Source organism: Syngnathoides biaculeatus, chromosome 17 (genome assembly GCF_019802595.1).
Source record: "Syngnathoides biaculeatus isolate LvHL_M chromosome 17, ASM1980259v1, whole genome shotgun sequence".
NCBI lineage: Eukaryota > Metazoa > Chordata > Actinopteri > Syngnathiformes > Syngnathidae > Syngnathoides > Syngnathoides biaculeatus.
In genome coordinates, this window is record NC_084656.1 from 2852055 (window position 1) to 2874849 (window position 22795).

At 40.8% G+C, this 22795-nt stretch overlaps 2 protein-coding genes across 3 annotated transcripts in view; both read left to right on the forward strand.

Annotated features, from left to right (window-relative positions):
- The window catches only part of il6st (interleukin 6 cytokine family signal transduce), a 57971-nt gene extending 50019 nt beyond the window's left edge, over nucleotides 1-7952 (forward strand). The window contains exon 16 of the mRNA XM_061801858.1: nucleotides 663-7952. Within this exon, the coding sequence (XP_061657842.1) occupies nucleotides 663-1256 (594 nt within the window). The 3' untranslated portion in view covers nucleotides 1257-7952. The remainder of the gene's footprint in view (nucleotides 1-662) is intronic.
- Nucleotides 7953-12274: 4322 nt separating this feature from the next.
- Nucleotides 12275-20047, forward strand: purg (purine-rich element binding protein G). Of its 2 annotated transcripts, none has more exons than XM_061801863.1 (2): nucleotides 12275-13467; nucleotides 16197-20047. In XM_061801863.1, exon 1 carries the CDS (start codon nucleotides 12471-12473, stop codon nucleotides 13446-13448), a length of 978 nt encoding a protein of 325 aa, XP_061657847.1. In that variant the 5' UTR covers nucleotides 12275-12470; the 3' UTR covers nucleotides 13449-13467; nucleotides 16197-20047. The 2 variants fall into 2 exon arrangements, with proteins under 2 accessions (XP_061657847.1, XP_061657848.1); XM_061801864.1 differs by having other exon boundaries at nucleotides 19023-20047.
- The last annotated feature ends 2748 nt before the right edge of the window (nucleotides 20048-22795 follow it).

A 22795-nucleotide genomic window follows, 5' to 3' on the forward strand; every position in this document is an offset into this window, starting at 1 on the left:
TTTGGAGACAAGGTTCGAGAATGCAGACTTCGATGGTTTGGACATATCCAGAGGTGAGAGAGTGAGTAAATTGGCAGAAGGGTGCTGAGGATGGAGTTGCCAGGCAAAAAGGTGTGAGGAAGACCAAAGAGAAAGATGATGGATGTTGTGAGGGAAGACATAAGGGCAGTGTGTGTTAGAGAGGAAGATGCAGGAGATAGGCTTAGATGGAAAAAAAATGGCATGCTGTGGAGATCCCTAATGGGAAAAGCCAAAAGGAAACGAAGAAGAGTCAATTAAACGTACAAATGTGAATAAAAGTTGAACAACTCTATCATCCTTTTAAACAATAAATGACACTAAACATTTTATCTTTAATATGTTATACTTTAATATGTTGCACACATCAAACATTTTAGATTACCTGTTCTATGTGAATATGAAAGTTAACGTACAAAGTTAACATTCAATGTTATGTGAGGCATCTGGTAACTCAACAAAAGAGTGTTTAAAAGTTGGGCAATAACCACACAGTTCCAGTTGGTGGAAACAGGGCATTAATCTTTGTATTAAATTGGCATCGTACAGCCTTTGTTCATATGAAATATAATATGTATATTGCATATATTTCAGAATCTTGCTCTGCAGCAGCATTAACATTGCCTCTTGATGTTCTTTCACAGCCGGAAACACCAAAGGACAGCTGTTTGTCTGGCATCAGTGTGCTTGATGTGGACATAAGTGATGGAAAATCAGTGTCTGAGGAAGACAAACCTAGCCTGGCTCTCAAAAAGGACAAGTATTTGTCTGAAGAGCACAGCAGTGGCATCGGAGGCTCTTCTTGCATGTCCTCTCCTCGTCAGAGTGTGTCTGACAGCGATGAGGGTGCTGACATTGCTGACACCACAGCCAGCACTGTTCAGTACTCCTCAGTGGTGGCGTCCAATGCTTACAAAGGCCAGAGCCCGAGCATCCAACCTCAGCAGCTTATTTTTTCACGCTCCGAGTCCACACAGCCCCTTCTGGGCTCTGAGGAGAATGCAGACCTTTTAGTGCAGGAAAACAGCAGAGTTTCCCAACCGTCCTCACGACTGCCTTGCTTTACGGACTCTGCATGGAACCACAACAGTGCCAGCTTTCCTGAGGTGGAGCCTCAGGAGGTGATGTTGCCACTGGACCTGTGCCAATCAGGAGATGACAATGAACAGAGAACACATACAGACGGTCAATCTCTCGCCAGTTACATGCCACAGATTGGTGGTTATAGGCCACAGTAAAAACTTGGGCCAGCTTGTAGTCTTTTGATGACACATAATGCGCCCGTGTTAATGTTGCATGCCCATTTCAAGTCCTGGATTTCAATGGTTACTGCAAATACTATGCTGTGTTTTATTTTAGCTGCGCAGAGCAATACTTTAAAAAAAAATAATGGGAACATATTTCAGTGAAAATCCTTTATGGAATTTAATGCATTGAGGACATCTTCATGTAAGAGTGATCAGTTGAATCAAATTCTTATGTTATGGATTGGATTCAGAATTATACACAAATGACGCAAAATCCAAGTTTTTATCACAAGCATCAGGAGGAGTGGAGGGGGTGGTGGTCCCAGGTATTCAGACCCTTCAGTCTCCTCATCACTTCTCAAACAGTGGAAAGATCAACCCCCCCCCCCACCACCACCACCACCACCACCACCACCACACACACACACACACACATACACACACACACGCACACGCACACTTAAACACACAGACCTTTGGTTGCCTGGGTCATCCCCAAAATAATAAGTGTGCAGAAGGCAATTTGCACGCCACTGCTCTGTATAGTAATACAATTCTATGAATGGCTGCGATGTCGTTATATCTCAGAGTTGTCAAATGTTATCGAACATCTATGTCAGAGGTCAGGAACCTTTTCGACTGAGAGCCATAAATGCCAAATATTTGAAAATGTAATTTCAAAAGAGCCATGTAATATATTAAAAACTAAATACAGGTGTATTTACGCATTTATGTAGGACGAACACTTTCAGAGTACAATAAGTCTCTGAATTCTTTTAAATAACATTGTTACGCTATTGCTAACCAATAATGACAAAAGTACTTCTTACCATTTACGCGACTTCTAGTGTTGCATGGTTTGCTGATGGTTTATAGTCTGTTTTGTGTCATTAGATTAAGCTTCATGCAGGCGTTGAGACTTCCATCAGTTAATTGTTAATGTGGTTCAATTTGATCTGCCATCATGATGGTTACGATGGTGAGCAGTTCTTGCCGACAAAGGCGTGTTTGACTATCTTGTCTTTTTGCAAAAAGTTGTCAAAAGGTTCGGCAACATCAAGCACGAATGGTTTGGCATACACCCCCATCCCTGAATGGCTGTCCAGTCTTACCAAAAACTGTAGAACTCCTCTTTTTTTTTTTTTTTTCCTTTGAGCGATCATTTTACACAATTAATTGTTGCACCTGATCTGCATTCGACCCATCTGCACACTGACTCCGACTGCAAACTACAGCAACCCCACTAGGACAAACTGTTTCTGCTCGTTTGCGTTGTCTATGCGACAGAAATGACATTCTACAGTATGTTGTGATGAGGCCTCTGCAAGCCACATGCAACTATCAAAAGAGCCAGATATGGTTATGTTGTTACAGAAAGGGTTCTTTTCCTTTTGGCTTGTCCCGTCAGGGGTCACCACACCGCGTCAACTTTTTCCATTTGCACCTATTCCCTGCATCTTCCTCTAACACCAACTACCCTTATGTCTTCCCTCACAACATCCATCAACCTTCTCTTTGGTGTTCCTCACACTCTTTTGCCCAGTAGCTCCATCGTCAGCACCTTTCTACCAATATACTCACTCTATCTTGCCTCTGGACATGTCCAAACCATTGAAGTTTGTCCTTTTAAACCTTGTCTCCAAAACATCCAACTTTGGCTGTCTCTCTCATGAGCTAATTTCGAATCCTATCCAACCTGCTCATTCCTCGAGAGAAACTCAACACCTTCATTTCTGCCAGCTCTAGTGCCGCTTCCTGTTGTCTCTTCAGTGCCACCGTCTCTAATCCGTACATCAAGGCCGGCCTCACTACTGTTTTTTTGCCCTTCATCCTAGCAGAGATTCTTCTGTCACATAATGTAGCTGACCCCTTCCACCAGCTTTTCCAACCTGTTTGTACCCGTTTTTTTACACTTCCTTACCACACCCAAAGTATTTGAAGTCGTCCACCCTCCCGATCTCATCTCCCTGTAGCCTCAATCTTCCCCCTCCACCCCTAATATTCATGCACGTATATTCTGTTTAACTTCAGCTAATCTTCATTCCTCTCCTTTCCATTGCATGCCTCCATCTTTATAGTTGTTCCTCCACCTGCTCCCTGCTTTAAGTGCAAATCACAATGTCATCTGCGAACATCATGGTCCAAGGGGATTCCAGTCTAACCTCATCCTTCACCATATCCATTGCCACAGCAAACAAGAAGGGGCTCAGAGCTGATCCCTGATGCAGTTCCACCTCACCACTGTTATGCTACCCTCATACATGTCCTGTATTATCACATATTTCTCCGCCACACCAAACTTACGCAAGCAGTACCACAGTTCCTCCTTCTTCCTTAGTACTCTGTCATAGCTTTCTCTAGATCCACAGACACAATGTAACTCCTTCTGACTTTCTCTGTACCTTTGCACTAGCATCCTCAGGGCAAATAATACACCTGTAGTACTCTTTCTAGGCATGAAACCATACTGTTGCTCGCAGATACTTACTTCTGTTCTGTGTCTAGCCTTCACTACTCTTTCCCATAATTTGTGTGGCTTGTCAACTTTATTCTTCTATAGTTCCGACAGCTCTGCAAATAGTTTCGTTCTTAAAAATGGGAACGAGCACACTTTTCCTCCATTCTTCAAGCATCTTCTCGCCCGCTAGTTTTCTGTTGAACAAGTTGATCAAAAACTCCACAGCCACATCTCCAAATCGCTTCTCAACCTCGTCTTGTTTGTCACCAGGACTGACTGCTTTTCCATTTTTCTTCCTCTTAAGTGCCTTTCTAACTCCCCCCCCCTTACGAATCATTGCCACTTCCTGGCCCATCACATTAGTCTCTTCTACTCTTCCCTTTTTCTCATTTTCTCTATTCATCAATTTCTCAAACTATTCTCTCCCTCAATTTACCACACTACTGGCACCAGTCAACACATTTCCACCTCGATTCTTAATCACCCTTACCTGCCACACATCCTTCCCATCTCTATCCTTCTGTCTGGACAACCTGTAGAGATCCTTTTCTCCTTCTTTCGTGTCCAACCTGGTGTACATGTCATCATATGCCTCTTGTTTCGCCTTGGCCACCTCTACCTTTGACCTATGTCGCATCTCAAGGTATTCCTTTCGCCTCTCCTCAGTCCTCTCAGTGTCCCACTTCTTCTTTGCTATCCTCTTTCCTTGTATGACTTCCTGTATTTTGGGGTTTCACAACCAAGTATCCTTCTTGCCTTTCTTACCAGAAGAAACACCAGGTACTCTCCTACCTGTCTCTGATCACCTTGGCTGTAGTCGTCCAGTCTTCTGGGAGATTATCCTGTCCACTAAGAGCCTGTTCCCAGAAGTCCGCACAATATTCTTCATTTCTCAGCTTCCAACACATGGTTCTCTGCTCTACCTTTATCTTCTTAATCTTCCTCCCCACCACCAGAGTCATTTTACACACCACCATCCTATGCTATCAAGCTACACTCTCCCCTACCACTACCTTACAGTCAGTAACCTCCTTCAGATTACATCATCTCCACAAAATATAATCCACCTGCGTGCTTCTACCTCCGGTCTTGTAAGTCACCCTTTGTTCCTGCCTCTTCTGGAAAAACTGTACACTATTGACTGTTACATCCTTTTTGGAAAGTCCACCACCATCTGTCCCTCAAAGTTCCTTTCCTGGATGCCGTACTTCCCCATCCCTTCTTCATCGCCCCTGTTTCCTTCACCAACATGTCCATTACAATCTGCACCAACCACAACTTTCTCTGTGTCTGGGATGCTCAGAACTACTTCATCTAGTTCCTTCCAGAATTTCTTTCAATTCTAGGTCACATCCTACCTGTGGGGTATAGCTGATAATCACATTATACATAACACCCTCAATTTCAAATTTCACCCTCATCGTGCGATCTGATACTCTTCACCACAGAGACATTCTTCACCAGCTTTTCCTTTAAAATAATCCCTACTCCATTTCTCTTCCCATATCCTCCATGGTAAAATAATTTAAACCCTGCCCCTAAGCTTCACGTCTTATTACCTTTCCACCTGCTCTCTGGCATCCACAATATACAGGGAGTCCTCAGTCTACGACTAAGATCCGTTCCTAGAGTAGCGACATAAGTTTAATTTCGACTCAAGTCGGATTTCACCATTAAAGACAGAATTTACATTAAAATACTTTGTATAAAAAAACAAATGCATTGAAATAAACAGGATGATGTACTTCGCATTACTGCTGAGAGGTGGATGGAGAAGAAGAAGAAGGGGAGGCTGTGCTTAGCTTTTGCGAAGGAACCTGGTCTGCTGTCCTCTTCATATCGACAAGTATCAAAGAACCTTGTTTTGTGATATTTGTATCCGACTGAGGAATAGAACCCTTCATCACATGCTCTAAAATACAGTCTTCATCTTTAATAATTTTCACCGCGGTCGACCGAATGAGGCCTTAGTGGTGTTGGTGTCTCTCCTTTCTCCAATCTTTTTATGATCTTGAGCTTCATTTCCATGGTAATGGATTCTCTTTTGGATGGAGAAGCATTGCTAAAAGTCACAGCTTCTTTGGGGCGATGTCTAAAAAGGAGGGCAAAAAATGCAAAGATACTCCTGGCGCACAAACACGGACAAGCATTAGCCAGACAAAATGGCGGACTGGTATGGGCGTTGTGAAGTTGAAACATCTTAGGTCGAGACAGTCTTAACCCGAGGATTCCCTGTATCAACCTGTATCTCCTAATCATCATGTCAACCAACTCCTGAGCTTTTCCTGTCATAGTCCCAACATTCAAAGTCCCTACACTCAGTTGAAGGCTCTGTGCATTCCTCTTCTTCTTCTGCTGACGAATCCGCTTTCCCCTCCTCTTCTTTGTCTTCAACCCACAGTTGCTGAGTTTCCACCGACGCCCTGCAGGTTAAAAGTGCCTAACCCTGATTTTTAAATCTGGAAATCCTTGACAAATTAAACTTTCAGAGGTTGGCAGCTCAGTATGTACCAGTACTATCTACAATGTCAAGGCATGGCATGGCCATGATAAGATGACAGAATGATGGTCTTCTGGTGGACTTTTTCTGGAGCCCGTTTATCAATTATGCACATTCCAGGGCACACAGCACACTATCCAGCCCAAGTGCAGATTGATACGCCATGCCGGACCAACTAAAGCCCATTATACACATTTAGTCCAAGCTGCACAATGTGACCAAAATAGCTAAATGCCTGATTTTTCAAAGATTTAATGTGTGCAGTCTGTGGCAAATAAAATTGCTTTCACGATTTCAAAAATCCCATGTGTACCAGGCCTTATTTGTGCTGAAGATGTTATGATCCTGGCAGCACGGTGGCTCAGCTGGGAAGCGTTGGCCTCACAGTTCTGAGGTCCCAGGTTTCATCCCAGACCCGCCTGTGTGGATTTTGCATGTTCTCCCTGTGCCTGTGCGGGTTTTCACTGGGCACTCCAGTTTCCTCCCACATCCCAAAAACATGCAACATTAATTGGACACTCTAAATTGCCTTTGGGTGTGATTGTGAGTGTGGCTGTTTGTCTCTATGTGCCCTGTTATTGGCTGACAACCACACAATGGTGTACCCTGCCTCCTGCCCGTTGACTGCTGGGATAGGCTCCAGCAGTCCCGCAACCCTTGTGAGGATAAACCGTCTAAGAAGATGGATGGATTTTATGATACTGATTACATTAGCACTGTAAAAAAACAAACACCAAACCAGATCGTAATCTACAAGGATGCGGAGAGAAAGATGGCCTGTTGCCATTCCTCTAATAGATGTTCTGCAAATTATTTTTCCTTTCCACTCACTGTTGCTCCCATTTCCACGTATCTAAAATTGATTCACAAATAATATTCACTTCCAGACACAACAGGATAATCTCCCTGAAGAATGACTGACTTTTACACTATGATGATGATTGTATGTTCACTTTTTTTCTTTTTTCGCCAGTAGTCTATAAAGTCTAATGATTTTGCTTTTTAATTACAACTAGGACTTGCTTTTCCACACAATGGCAAATTACATTTCCATGACTTTGTAGGAGTCACTGAGTGCTTTATCCGCTTGACTACTGTGCTGGCAAAGTGAGTGTGAATAGTTGTCTGTCACTTTATGTGCCCAATCATAGAATGACGACCAGTCCAGGGTGTATGTATTTTGTCTTTTTCCCCACTCAGCTGTGATGTATCGAAGGACTTGGTGTTACAAGTATACTGGAAATACACATTGGATTTCGAAGTGTCATTGAGCATGGCAGCGGTCTATACCAATTGGGAAAGTAACAGGTATTTTACACTAAGCATTTTTTGCAATTAGCCTGATTTGTGTTATGATGTTTTTGTAAAATTGGTCACAGTCTTTATCTGAATAATAAATTGTTTTCATTGTACGTAACTATCTCAAACTAACACAAATTAATCATCATTATCTAAATGTTTTTGAGTGCCTTTCACAATGAAAATAAAAATATATTACACTATTTTCACCAGATGTGGCAGAAATACTCACACTTCAGTAGAAGTACTTGGAAGGGAAAAAAAAAAGACTGCTAAAACAAGATGTAACCTACCAATTCAATTCCTTTACCTAAACGGGAAATAAACAGTTTTCAAACTGCAATATTTCAATGAAGCTCTACCTTCAATGTTCCCAATTTGGTGTATTTTCTGAATGTACAATCGATGAAAAATAAAAAAGGTGATCAACTCACTTGATGACTCTGTGAAAACAGTAACATAATGTACATAGTGGTTTTCCAAGCTCACGTATAGGACACACACCACTAATATACTGTACGGTATATGTTTACCCTTTGAAATAAAGAGCTGTCCCATTTCTTTAATATTTATTTGAGAAGTGGAATTAAATAATGCGGTACTGAAACAATAATAATCTACAAGATGCTGCAGTATCTCTCTGCGTGTACAGCGGCCGTGTGCAAATGAAAAATAGATTTGGTCATCTCATTTCACGACACGCTATGATTGGTTATTCTTAACCCTGCTGTCCCAGTGGTAACATAATTATTACAAGGTAAATAAGAGGCATTAGATGGGACCAGAGAGCTGTGACTTTTCAAAACATCGTTATGATCATATTCTACTGTCATGTCAAACAGACATTTTAAACAGCTTGACAGTGTTTTTGTTTTAAATCGCAAACTTTGCCTTTAAGAAAATGTTTTGAAAGGAAAGAAAAAGATTTACTTTATTTCTGTCTATGGGTTTTGATAGGGAAAAAAAAATTCTGCGCACAACGTATGTAGGTTTCCTCTTCTATTACCTTACGTAGCGCTTGTACTCTGCCTTTGGTTGTTCACAAAAATGACACTCAAAATTGTGCAGTTTTATTCTGTTGTATTGTACTGCCAGTGACGGATGGACGAATGTACTGTACTGTAGTGAAGACTGTGCGAAAGAGAATTGTTGCATTGTCAGAGGAAAACTGTGGTCATGTAGTTTTCTAACACCCCTTCTTCTTTTCCTTTCGGCTTGTCCCGTTAGGGGTCGCCACAGCGTGTCATCTTTTGCCATCTTAGCCTATCTCCTGCGTCTTCCTCTCTAACCCCAACTGCCCTCATGTCTTCCCTCACCACATCCATAAACCTTCTCTTTGGTCTTCCTCTCGCTCTTTTGCCTGACAGCTCCATCCTCAGCATCCTTCTGCCAATATAATCACTCTCTCGCCTCTGAACATGTCCAAACCATCGAAGTCTGCTCTCTCGAATCTTGTCTCCAAAACATCCAACTTTGGCTGTCCCTCTAATGAGCTCATTTCTAATCCTATCCAACCTGGTCACTCCGAGCGTGAACCTCAGCATCTTCATTTCTGCCACCTCCAGTTCTGCTTCAATTGAATTTTGACTAGGCCACTCCATTTTGCTTTTTTTTTTTCCATTCAGAATTTGGCTTGTAGGTGTCTTGTATTTTTACCCTGCTGCAGAACCCAAGTTCCCTTCATTGTGAAATCTCAAAATGATGGCTGAACATTCCCCATCATTTGCTGTAAAGACCCAAAGTCATGCTTCCATCAATCATAGCACAAGACACATCTTCCAAAAAGCTCAACTTTCATCTGAGTCCATATAGCATTTTCCCAAAAGCCTTGGGAATCATTCAGATTTCTATTTATTTATTGCGAAAGTATTTGATAGTGTCAGTAATTACTGGCTGCACGATACCACAACACTGCATACACTTATTTGATGCACTCCATTGGAGAGACACACCCAGATCTCCTTAAACAGAGAGAATTTTCTGCCGATCGGCGGATTTCTAACTTTTTCAGACCAAAATGACCATTCTCGAGATAAGCGCAAATCTGTTGAGAAAATTTCAGGGGGTAGGGTATCGTGCGCCTGCCTCTCGGTGGTGGGCTCCGAGCTGCAAGTTCAGCGTAGTGCTAGCACAAGCACGACTATCATATGCCATTCTAACTTGCTCGGTAGTGTAAATATTTGCATTTTGCGACATAAATATTAAAACTAGTTTGCGGCAGATTACTCGATTGGACAACAGAGTTATACAGTATAACGATCCAATCGTGTTAGTGGTTAATTGAGTTTCACCATTGCCATGTACATGTGTTCTCGGTTCTCAGAAATCGCAGTGTAACTTGTTGGTTAGACAAGTAATGGCGCGTGGGCCTTAGATAGCGCCATCTGAGCGACGGTGTTCAAAGTTTTACGATGGCGAAAATGTTAGAAAAAAGGATGAAGATCGAGCGAGGGCAATTGACAAGGATGCTGGAATCAAAAACTGTTTCAGACGGTCATGGCTTCAAAAAAGTGTAACCGTGCAGATAGGACCTAAAACGGTATCAACATGTCTAACCGAACACATACAAAAAGTGGACATTCCTGGCAAAGTGCTGTGCACTCTGTGTTCCGATAGGAGCAAAAAATATCCAGGAGGAAACTCACTCCCCCCATTGACAGACATTTTCAGTCTTTTTCCAAATTGGTCATTCTCATCCCTGTTATAAACATTAACATTAGTATACCATGAAACTAAGTTGCACCAACACAACAAACACACAAAATAACACTGTATGTTGGGAAAAATCATTCCAGGCGTGCTCTATGCAAGCTGGAGCTTTCGTGCACTTGGTTGTTGTCGTCTGAGTGCGCATGCATAGCTGATGCCATCAATATGACGGATATACTCACTGATAGACAGAAGATCCTTTAGTCAAGTTATAAAAAAATGGAGTGCACTAAGTCAAACACCGAAGCAACAATTGTTCCGAGACTGCAGAAGATCCCGATGGGAAGTAGTCTTAGGCCACAAATGACGTTGACAAAAGCTTCCACGCGCTTTTGTACAGATGCTGTTCTGAGACATGTGGCGGGAGAACCCAGTACTGAACCTTCACCAATGTTAATTGTTTGACTGTATTTTCAAACTTTCTTATCTGGCCTAATCATTGAAGAATCATTTTGACCCAAATAAATGAACTGGATGAAAGAGGTTAGAGCGGATGGCACGCTCAAACCTAGACTGACTTTTTTTTTTTTTTTTTTAAACCTCTAACACCGGCCACTCCTGGGAAGGTTCACCACTGTTCTGTATTTTCTCCATGTGAGGATAATAGCTGTCCCTATGGTTTGCTGGAATCCTTAAAGGCTTAGAAATGGCTTTTGTTAAACACTTTCCAGACGGATATATGTCAATTACTTCATTTCTTGACAGTTTGTAATTTCTTTGGATTGTGTCATTTTGTTGCAGCTTTTTTAGATCTTTTCTTTGATTTGATTTTGTCATAACATTTCTGTTTGGAGTGATTTCTTGCTTGAACAGGTCTGGAGGTCATCAGGAGTATGAGTTTGATTATGATCAGTGGAAAATGAACTAAAATTTATGATTACTGTAGCCACAAATCAATATTTAACATTTGGGGGTAATTACTTTTTCACACGGGCCAGGTAATGGAATATTTTTTTGCCTGAATAAATGAAATCAGATGCTCTTCCCATTTGCTCACCATCCCACCTCACTTGGGTTATATTTGTCTTGTTTGATTATATTGAACATTAAGTTGGGGAAACAATGTAAAAATATAAGAATTTTAGAAGGGGGGCTAATAATTTTCCAAGGCACTGTAAATCCCAAAAATGTGAACTCTGGTTAACGTCCGTTCTCTTTTCATGTCTTTGACATTGACATTTGCAGAGGTTCTGACAAAAATGGAGAGACATGAGGGCAGTTGGTCTAAGAGGATGCAAGAGATCTGCTTATCATGGAAGTTTGGCACACTGTGATGACGGACAAGCCGAAAGGGAAAAGAAATCCTAATTTTAATCTGCTGAGGAGAAATTTTACTTGTAGTGTTTTCTGTTGCACATTACAAAAATAAGCAATGAAGATAAAAAGTCAACACTCCCCTATTCAAATGGCAGATTGGGGGAAGGAGAAGGCAGTAGCTTGTCGGATTTCAAAACATTTTGGGTAGAAATACTGACAAAGAATCACCTTTTTATTCTCATATTTTAATATTGATGATGAAGGGGGAAAGGGAACAACCAAAATGGCACATTTTTTCATCCAGTTCAAAAAGACAGGTGGTTAAACACCACCTCGTCGCGATGTCTGCCCACGCCTGCAATTAACTGATACAATAAAATCAATGTGCCTACAGTGCCCAATAAAATGGTTCTACAACCGCCCCTGCCGGCATGTTCATTCACTCTTTCAAAGTATCCATAATGAGCACAATTAGTAGAGACGATGGATGGATGTCATTGTAATATGAGAACACCTCAATTCTATGGTGATTTTTGACAGCGACAATTAAATCATTCCATGAAACGTGTCCATGTTTTTTTTTTTTTTTTTTTTTTTAAATTTTAATCCCAATAGCTGTTCGTCTGACGGTCAGGTGAGACCGCTACATTTTTTCCCCACACCGACGATGTCAACGTCGGGACGGGAGGGGCGGATGGGTTCATCGGGTTCATTGTGGCATCGGCATCGCACATCTCCTCCCATATTAGGTCGGCCGCTTCCCGAGCTGCCTCTCGGCGAGTTTGCCGCAATTCCTATCGGAGATGCAAAAAGGCACAGTTAAATAATCCCGTTTGACTTTAACCGGGCACGCGGACAGCACCGCGATCAGATGCTGCCTCCAAGGTAGCTGCCATCTTCGGGTCATTCGAGGCAAACGGCAGAGGCTGCAGGGATGGGGGAATCGTGTTGTCCTGAGCTGCTGACAAGCGGAATCTGAATCATGCTGGCAGATGGATGTTGCCGAGGAATGGAGCGAGTCCGAGGTAAGATTGCGTCCGACTGTTTGTCGAGCGCCACATCCGTGCAAAGCGGAGGCCAGCAGCAAATCAGCGACATCCAGGAGCTCGCCTCTAAACGCGTTGACATTCAGAAGAAGCGCTTCTACCTTGACGTCAAGCAAAGTGTGCGTGGACGCTTCCTAAAAATTGCCGAGGTGTGGATCGGCAGAGGCCGCCACGATAATATCCGCAAAAGCAAGCTGACCCTGTCCATGTCGACGGCCCCCGCGCTTCGCTACTGCCTGGGGGACTTCATAGACTATTACGCTCGAATCGGACTGCGGGGGGGCCCGCCGCAGCTAGACGACAACGACGGCGGAGCCCGCAGGAGAAAGCAGGAGCCGGCGTCCTCGCCCACTGGCTCCGCGACATCCGATGAGCACGCGCAACGCGTCCTCAAGAGCCAACTCATAGAGAGGGAGAACAGAAAGTACTTTCTGGACCTTAAGGAGAACCAGAGAGGGAGGTTCCTTCGCATCCGGCAGAGCGTTGGCAAAGGCCACGGCACCATGGGCTACTACGGCCAGGGCGGCGAGCAGAGCATCGTGCTGCCCGCGCAGGGGCTCATCGAGTTCAGGGACGCGCTCTCGCAGCTCATCGATGATTATGGCGAGCACGAGCACGGCGGAGCTAGCTCCGGCGACCGCCACGACGGCGGCCCGGAGCTCCCGGAGGCCGCGTCTTTCCGCGTGGACAACAAGAGGTTTTACTTCGACGTGGGTTCCAACCGCTACGGCGTCTTCCTCAAGATTAGCGAAGTTCGCCAGCCCTACAGAAACGCCATCACCGTGCCTCTCAAAGCCTGGGCCACATTTGGGGAGAATTTCATCAGGTACGAAGAGGAGATGCGGCGAATTTTCCTTTGCCACAAAGACAAGAGCGCAGACACTCGCCAGGACAGCGACGAGCACGACGATTGAGCCGTCATCTGCCGATTGTGTAAGTGCGTAAACAAACAAACAAGTCCCCAAACGCCCAATCTCCCCCTATTAAATTGAAAGATCATATTGTACATAAAAACAAACAAAAACATGTTAGAATAAGAAAATGATGGAAAAGTGACAATGTGCGGAAGAACTGCAAAGTAAGAAATCATATATATATACTAGTTTAATCTTCCATTCGTTTTGTGGAGATTAAGCAAATGTATAAGGAGATATACAGTTTAAGGAATGAGTTATATTTCACATTGTACATGAAAGGGAAATGATGGGTCCAGTGGTGTGCAAAAGTTGGCAGTGGAATCAATTTGCAAGGGAAATGCGTCTTCAAATTGCCATCAATGGCATGCCTGTGCATGCCAAAGCTGAATCCTTTTCAGGGCCACTTTGGCCAACATCAAGCATCTTATCCCAAAAGCTATTGTTTTCCCAAATGTGACATCGCCTACTTGCCATTGTTGAGTATGGTGAAGCGATGTGTCTTGAGTAGTGTGCAAGGAGGTACAACTAGTGCAGGTTTTCAAAGAAAACTAAGGTCACAGTTTTTAGTTCATAACATGAACCGCATGCGCACACCAGGGATGGATTGTTGCTGGAGCCCGCACAAACATGCGCACAAGAGTACGATTTCAATACATCGGTGAAATATATGAATATGTCTTTTTGGGGAGTGGCCGGGCAGCCTGCTGTTTATAATGTAGCAATTTTCACACTAACTGCTTACCTCGCCACCTTGGGGCTGGCAATCTTTCAGACCTATGGTGTTATTCATGATTTTAAGCGACATGACCTCGTGGCTATTGGCAACATTTAAAGCAAGAGACAGTGGTGCAATATTTTATGTACATTTATCCTCCAATCCAACACTAGCACTTTGAGATTTATTCCCCCCTCCAAATAGGTTTCATTCTACAAAACACTTGATCTGACTTGTATGTTCCCCTGATTGACTATCATCATGTAATACTTTTTCATTTGAAAAACTTTTACCACTAGCAAATTGAACTTGCATAGAGCAAACGATTTTAGATTTATTCAAATTGAATGCATTCAAATTGCTTTAATTGATGTCTATGGATTTTGGGAATACTTGCAGAATTCATCTGTTGCAGACAAAGCCATGTAAATGACTTGCAGTATATCAAGATTGACAAAATGTGAATAGGGTTAGGGTTATGTCATCCATGATGACACAATGATGGTGACGCTACGATCCTCTGATCAGTGCCTCGATCCCTAGTGCTATTCCCAAGATTAACTGGTAATGATGGTCTGATGCTCCTTTGCTTGTTATGAAGGTCCCTATTGTTCTTCTATTGAAGTAATATTGTGCCACCAGGATTTGAATTCAAAATGCCACTGAAAATTTTATGTTGTGAAATTCACATTATTAATTCAAAGTGATCACATATTCAATAGCTGTATTTCAATTTAACTTGTCAATGTTAAATTCACCATGTAAAAAAAAATCACCCTTTAAAACTGAATTTTGCAACATAAAATTTTCTGTGAGTTTTTTTAAAATTCAAATACTGGTGGCACATATTTTCTTCCATATTCTTCACCTTTGGTCCTAGACACCCACTTTTTTCTGTGATGTGACCGATTGCGGCTTCCCCACAGATTTTGCAATCTTAAACCTGAAAATGTTTCGTTTGTGGTTCCCCCTTTCAACCAAAGCCAGGAATTCAACCACAGCTCTCAGCTTCTTGACCTTGACCATGCCCTTTCTGAATTCTTTTAAAAATGATTAGTAGGTTCAATCAATTTGGGCTGGTTACTTTCTCAACTGCCTGTTGTACATGTACACAGTACGGTGATTCAATGATATCATTAGAATATTTGAAGAAAATAACAGAAATGAATCCATTATCCGATCACAATTTTTCCCCATGATCAAGTTAATTAAGCCAAATACCCATTTTTAATTAGAAGACTAAATACTTGCAGTTTAATGATTTAAGTACTGTAGATAAAGGAAGTTACAGTCTATTTTGGAAAACAGACAAATCTACAGTACTCGGTCATATGAGGTTCATGTCCAATCAGCACCAACCTCTTATCTATATTGTGTACACAACACAGGATTATTTTTGTTTTCCATATTCAGTCTGTGATTTTCATTTCTCAACGTCAAAACAAGAAAATAGATCTTAAAACTGTTTTGGTCCATTTGCAGCAGGGGAACACTTGATGCTGTAGTTTTACTGTAATTTTCACACTAGACATACTGCAAGTTTCAAGCTAAAATTCTTAAATTCTCAATAATCAGTTTACAAAGAGTCAGCCCAAACTGGCTCTGCAGCGGAAATAGAGGAAGACAAACTTAATAATTTCTTTAAACTACTTATTGCTATTAATAGTTTGTTTAGTCTGGTTATAGTTTACTCTGTGTGAAAACTGATCTTTTCATCTAGATGTTTTACCATGCAGGGAGGTTGACCAAAGAGGTTTTGTTCAGGTTTTTTTTTTCTTCCTTGCCCAAGATTTACAGTTGTCATTGGAAGACCAAAATGAACAAAAACAACATGTTTATGTGTATCTATGTTTGAGAGTTGCACCTATTCTGATGATAGGATGGTCAAATCCTCAGCTAGGAGCCATCAGGACAAGAATTCTTGAGAAACCTTACAAATAATAAAAAAAAATGTTATGAATGGACCAAATTAATAGAAGTCTTGTATGATCACATTTTGTTTTCTCTTATTTTTGTCTGTCCAATTGTAGTGCCTCATAGCTGGGTCACCAACTGATCTCAAAATCAATGATGACTTTGAAACTATTTAGGCTACTCTAAAGAGAAGAATTGTATTTTATTCCCCCAAAGACATTAATACCCCACACCATTTACAGGAAGAAAATGAAAACATTAAGAAAGTTTTTTTCTTTATTTCACATTTTAAACCATCTGAATGTTTAGAACAATGGGATTAAATAAAAAACACTTGAGATATTTAAAATAAATAAATGGTGCTATAGATTTTCTCACACGATTCTGGTTTCTATATTAAGTTGCCCCATGGAGGATAGCTCAGGTCAATTGTTTGAACATTAGAAGAGTAGAAGTGAAGGTGAAAATCAGACTGGCTGCGGATTAAACAAACAACGTGACATCACAGAAAGGGCTCAACATCCTGCAGCCATGGGGCTTTATACCTTCCATATGTCTTGGATTGTCCAAGGTTGTATATTTACAGCATATTGTGCAATGATGCAGAGGTTATAAATTGTATATGTGTTGGTGTCTTGTATTTTTTCCCTTAAAACTATTTTTAAGTGCTGCTTTTTCATTAGAACTTGAATAGCAGCTAGCTGTACATTCAACACTAGTTATACTTTATATGAGGTGCATGGAAAAGGGGTAAAGATTAATGACAGAGGGCCTAATCCTGATTTATTACTATATTCAATCTCCACACTCATATGAACCTATAAATCATCTTCAGAAGTATTTAATGTAATACATTGGATAGGCTCCAGCACTCCTGTGACCCTTGTGAGGATAAGCGGCTTGGAAAATGGACATGGACATTTTTACTTAACTGACGAAAGGTTGTCATAGAGAAACACAAATATTTTACAAAAGTGATGTATGCAGTAATTGATATTTCGAAATGACAGAAAAGTCACAGAAAGTTTATGTTCAGCACATATGTGCATTCCTGTCGATGAATTAATATTACAGAATATTTCAGATATCATGACATGACAAATCACTTCTAATACAGCATTCCGGCCACTCTATGTTCTCTAGTACCTGAGCAGGGACAATTCAGAAACCTAGTTCAAAGGAGGCCTTGAAAAGACTATGTCAGACTTTCTTTTGTCTCTTTTCTGTCAACTCGTGTCGTACCTCGCAGATTAGTGAAAAGACGAAATAATATATCAGTGGAAGAAGAAGGAAAAAAAAGGATTGTTCATCAAGGCCGCCCTTAAATGATTGTTCAGTAGTTTTATGGCGTACAAAACTATTATCTGGTGAATTACTTTATTTTCATACAAGTGGAAGTTAAAAATATAGAACTCTAAGCACAATTTATTAAAAAAAACTAGCTATTCCATTTATGAATTAGTTGTGTTTCACGGAATTTCACTAAATGAATTTGGCTCAGGAGGCACGTTTTAGATGTTACATTTGCCAATAATTAAAGCTAAAGATTCTGTGTTCATTCTCAAGAGATTGGAAAATTAATTTATTGAAAAATGCCTTACAATCTGTCACTTGAATTCCAAATATGCGCTCAAAAAGCACTTTAAATAAAAGCAGCACCTTTTTGTTCCACTGATTTGTAATCACTTGATGAAGAAGCACTATTTCTCTTCACGTCTTGACAACCACAGATCCTGATCTGGAACAATCTTTGGAGCTGATCTTGAACGCAACGTTCTTCTGTTTTCTGTAGAAATCCCCCATTTTGTGTAAATCAATGAAATAATAATAGAATGGGGGAAAAGAAGTAAGAGTACATTTAGAAGAATTGTATAAATTGTATTAATGTTCATTTTATGAAAAAAGTTTATCTGCATCACTAATAAACAATTATGTGACTTAGGACAACATCCTAAGAATGAGAATCACAAATTTTCTCACACACTTGTTCACAAAGAAGTAAACCTCACCCCACCTTTGCTTGTGAATGACTGAGCAATTCAGAGAAGCTCTTTTTATAGCCAATCACGCCACCCACCTATTCCCAATTAGCCTCTTTACTTGTCGGATGTTCCAAACAGGTGTTTGATGAGCATTCCTCAACGTTCTCAGTCATTTTTTTTTCCCCTATCCCAGCTTTTTTGGAATGTGTTGCAACCATGACATTCTAAATTAAGGATTTTTTTTTAATACAAAGTTCATCAGTTTGAACATTATTATAACATAACATTATTGCCTCCGTAGTGTATTCAATTAAATATAGGGTGAAGATGATTTGCAAGTCATTTTATTCTGTTTTTGTTTAACACAATGTCCCAACTTCATTGGAATTGGGGTTGTGTTTTCCACATAAATAGCCGTTTCTAAATATGTCTTGAAATAATGATTTTGTTTGACATGACACACCAATTGACACCTGCTTTCATCTTCTGTCTTATGTGCTTGTTCTAGTACCTTGAGATTTTTGTTTTGGTGTTTTTACACTTACACAGTGGTTAAAATAATGACGATTACTCATTTATTTAGGTGTGAAACTTTGATGAATATAAACAAAATTTGTCTCCGCACTAATGACTTGATGTGACTAGGCTGCAATTCATACCTAGAATACCAGACAGTGATAGCAAAACACAAAGACGATTACAAAAGGTTAGTAATGCAAAGGACACAAATTTGGTGTTGTCTACCAAAAATTTGTAGGGGGTGGGGAAAAAAAGAAAAAAATCAATTTATTCTGATAAAGGTTTCAGTCAGTTTGAAGGTTAGTCCAATTTTGGACATTAATGAACAATATTCATATAGGGTAATCTGAACTATTAAAGATATTTCCACACCTAATGCCTTAAAGTAGCTTTATGATGTGACTGTAAATTTTGTCTGTCTTCAATGTGTGTTCTTTTCAGTTGGGAACAATGAAGTCCACTAAGGAGAGTAGTTGTGTTATGCCGATGAATGTGGACATATTACTCACATTTAGGATGAAAATGGTCGTCTATCAAAGTAAAAATAAAGTACTGAGGCAGGACAAGTGGTGACAAACTGTAAATGTATTTGTGGTTGTCATGTGAATGTTTGCACCTTGAAGATGTGATGGCTTGCTGTTTTGTTTTGCCCTCTCCACAGTTCTGGAGAATGGACCTTAGAGGTAGCACATTTGTTTTTTGTTTGAAAGTTAAGTCACATGAAAAACATGGCAAGATGTGTACATTTTAGGTAAATGTTACATGCGTGTAATAGTGTGTCCTGTAGCCCTTTAGCATATGACTTTAAATATCTAACTGGTTTTGTACTGTACTAGTTCATCCTCTCTATGTAAAGTACTTTATCAGTAATCATTAATTGCCTTGTAATGTTTGAAATAAAGCTATGTTTAGAAATGGTAACCAAGACAGCAAAGTTTTAGAGTGTATGCATGCCATTGGTTGGGTCCTAGTATAAAATAAAAACGATATGGGGGGGGGGGGGGATGGCGCTATTTTCCATTACATAAAGGTGCTTCTTTGGACCCAAGCTAGATGCATGCCAAGAGGATCTGTCGAACTAGGGTAAAAAAAATAATTTGATGTCTAACAGCTGTTTTCAAATAGAGACAAATCCCAAGCACTTCTAATATATGAAAACATAAGTTGGAAGAACGTCTGCCAGCCATAGGGTTAACGGACAAAAGCAATTATGTCTACTTACAGTTGCAGAGCTTTTGGACCAGCACCCCAAAAGTTAGACACTATGGATCCCTTTTTTGCTTTTTTTGAAATACTCCCAATTAGATGTTTATGTGTTGAAATATGGTTTAATGTAGCAAAAAGTATTGAACAGGAAGCATTGTTAGATTTGGGAAAAAAAAGTCCTGAATAATGCAACAAACGTGGAAAAAGGATGCATATTTATTGATTGATTTCTTTCCTTTTTTATGTTATTAAATGTTTTACAAAATGCACTTGTGTTTGAATCTTTTCCGTATCACGATACAGTATGCACACTCAGAATCAATCAGCTTTATTGGCATTTGTGTAAAAACACACAACGAATTTTTCTCCGACAATTGGTGCTGCTGTGGTACGACATTCAGAACAAAAAACAACATAGCAGCAACAACAAATAACAAGAGACATTGTTTATAGGAACTATTTCTTATAAGTTGTGCAAGATGTAAAATCTTCATCCAGAACAGGTAAGAGATAAGCGTGTAGGTAAGAGATAAGTGTGTCAGCGCCCCACATTGTGTAAAGCTTGTCCAGAGTGCCTTTACCCGTTCAAGGTTCCCGTGGAAGATCCGAAAGGATCCTGCCTGCTCTGGACCTAGTTCGCGCTGCGTGCAAGTCCTCAAAAGTCTGTAGTGTGGTGCCGACAATCTGTTCAGCGGTTTTGATTGTCCGTTGCAGTTTGAGTTTGACCTGTTTTATGTTGGCCCCAAACCAGACTGTGATAGAGGTACACAGTACTGATTGGATGACCACTGTGTAGAACTGTCTCAGCAGCAGCACATTTAAGTGCTTGCCTGTATGTAGGTATGAAGTACAGCAAACAATGATCAGAGAGCTAATGGGTGTGCGGGGATTGCATAATATGCGTTTTTAATGGAAGTGTAACAATGGTCTAGAACAGGGGTTGGGAAATTATGGCTTGCGAGCCATACCTGGCTCCTTTGGTGGTTGCATTTGGCTCGTAGAGCCCTCATAACAACATACTGTAGATGTAATTTCTGTTGTGCAGAAAAGGTTCGTCTTAGTGGGGTTGCCATAGTTTGGTTTGGGGAGCAACGCAAATGACGCAGATAGTTAGGCATAGTTGGGTTCCCGTAGTTTTTGCGTGGGAGTCGTCCATAGGTGCAGAAAAGTCTCACGCCTATCGTGTCGGAACAACTAATTATTTAAACACTTTTGACAAAGGTCGCTCAAAGAAAAAAATGAGTACTGACGTTTTCAGCAACAATGAACGGTTCAGATGTGTGTTTAAATTCATAGATGGGGAGTATGCTAAAGCATTCGTACTCAACGTTGCCAATAAACATTTTGCCAACTATGCATAAAAACAAGCTAATAAAATGAATAGACATGCCTTTGTCTGCAAGAACCGTTCACTATCGTACAAGCATGATGGCAAATCAAATTTAATTACGTTCACGATGAACGGATGGAAGTCTCAACACCTGCGTGAAGCTTGATCTGACAATGTATGAACTCCAAAGCCATCAATAAAACCGTGCTGCACTAACTGTCGCATTAATGGTGAAAAGTACTTTTTTTATATTTGGTGAGCAACAGCGCAACAATGTTATTTAAAATAATTCAGACTTATACTCTAAAAGTGTTGGTCTTACATAAATGCGCAAATACACTTATACTTAAGTTTTTAAAATACTGTGACCCCTCCGTAGAAATTGCATCATCCGCGTCGCTGACCAATCAGAGGCCAGAGATCTGCATAAACCACGCCCCTTCCCTCAGACAACGTTGCATGGTCCAGTATAGCTTTTGTTAGCGTTTTATCGCATATTTGGGTTCTTTAACAATAGATATGGTTAAGAGGTGTAGTCACGGACTTTATAATAGTGACGACAGGTATCCTGAAAGGCTAGTTGGTGGAGTTCAATTCGTACCCTTTCCAAAACCGAAGACCCAGTACGAAAAATGTCTCTGATGGATCAAACTTTGTGGAAGACCGCATCATCAACTGAATCCATCTTAAATCAACCGGAACAGAAGACAGAGTACGAAAAATGTCTTTGATGGATAAAACTTTGTGGAAGATCACCTGATCAACTGAATCCATCAACCGGAACAGATATGTTTGCACGAAGGTAAGCCCTATATTTGATTTTCAATACATTTCTCATATAAATGAATTAGCAGTTCTTCGCTTGCATAACATAGCGAAGTGTGAATGATTGACACACTTGATCAGTGTTGAGCGATATTTTGCGATGATCTGACTGCACAAACGTGTCCCTTTGTTCGCGGCTACGTGGCCACGGTAAACCGGACTGTGTTTGCACGAAGGTATGCCCTATATTTGATTTTCAATACATGTTCCATATAAATGAATTAGCAGTTCTTCGCTTGCATAATGACACACTTGATCTGTGTTGAGCGATATTTCGCGATGATCTGACTGCACAAACGTGTCCCTTTGTTCGCGGCTAATGAGCTAAGCTAAACCGGACTAGCGAGTCCTAAAAGCATCGAGACACCAAGACTGAAGGAAGGATGTTTGAGGACACTAAAGTAGTGATTGTCGTACTCGGTCGGGACTTACGTAGGTTCGGCACTAATTCAAGAATAATTATTGAGGGGAGCGCGTGACTTACACAAAGAAAACGAGAGAAACAACTCATAAATCAAGCCTCGCCTTCTTTTCCTTCATACGGCTCTTCACAAACGGCTACACGGATACACATACAGATTCTGCACACGAGTGTGATAGGTAACACGAAAATAGGAAACTGTCAATGATGAATTCGTCTTTGGGTTATAATATATTATGTGGCTTCTCGGTCTTCCTCTGACTCTGGAAAGATCTTGCGCTAATATCAATGGTTTCTCCGTTGATATGCATGTAAATACCATTGAAATACCCCTCGCTGAAATACTTGAAGCCCTGCTGTCTGCTTTTCAACGATATTTCACTGTTAGCTAAGAATGCGAGTGAGAAATCAGCCGGTAAATCGGACAGTTTC

Coding starts and splice junctions, on each gene's coding strand:
- purg (XM_061801863.1), top strand. CDS start 12,471: ATGCTGGCAGATGGATGTTGCCGAGGAATGGAGCGAGTCCGAGGTAAG.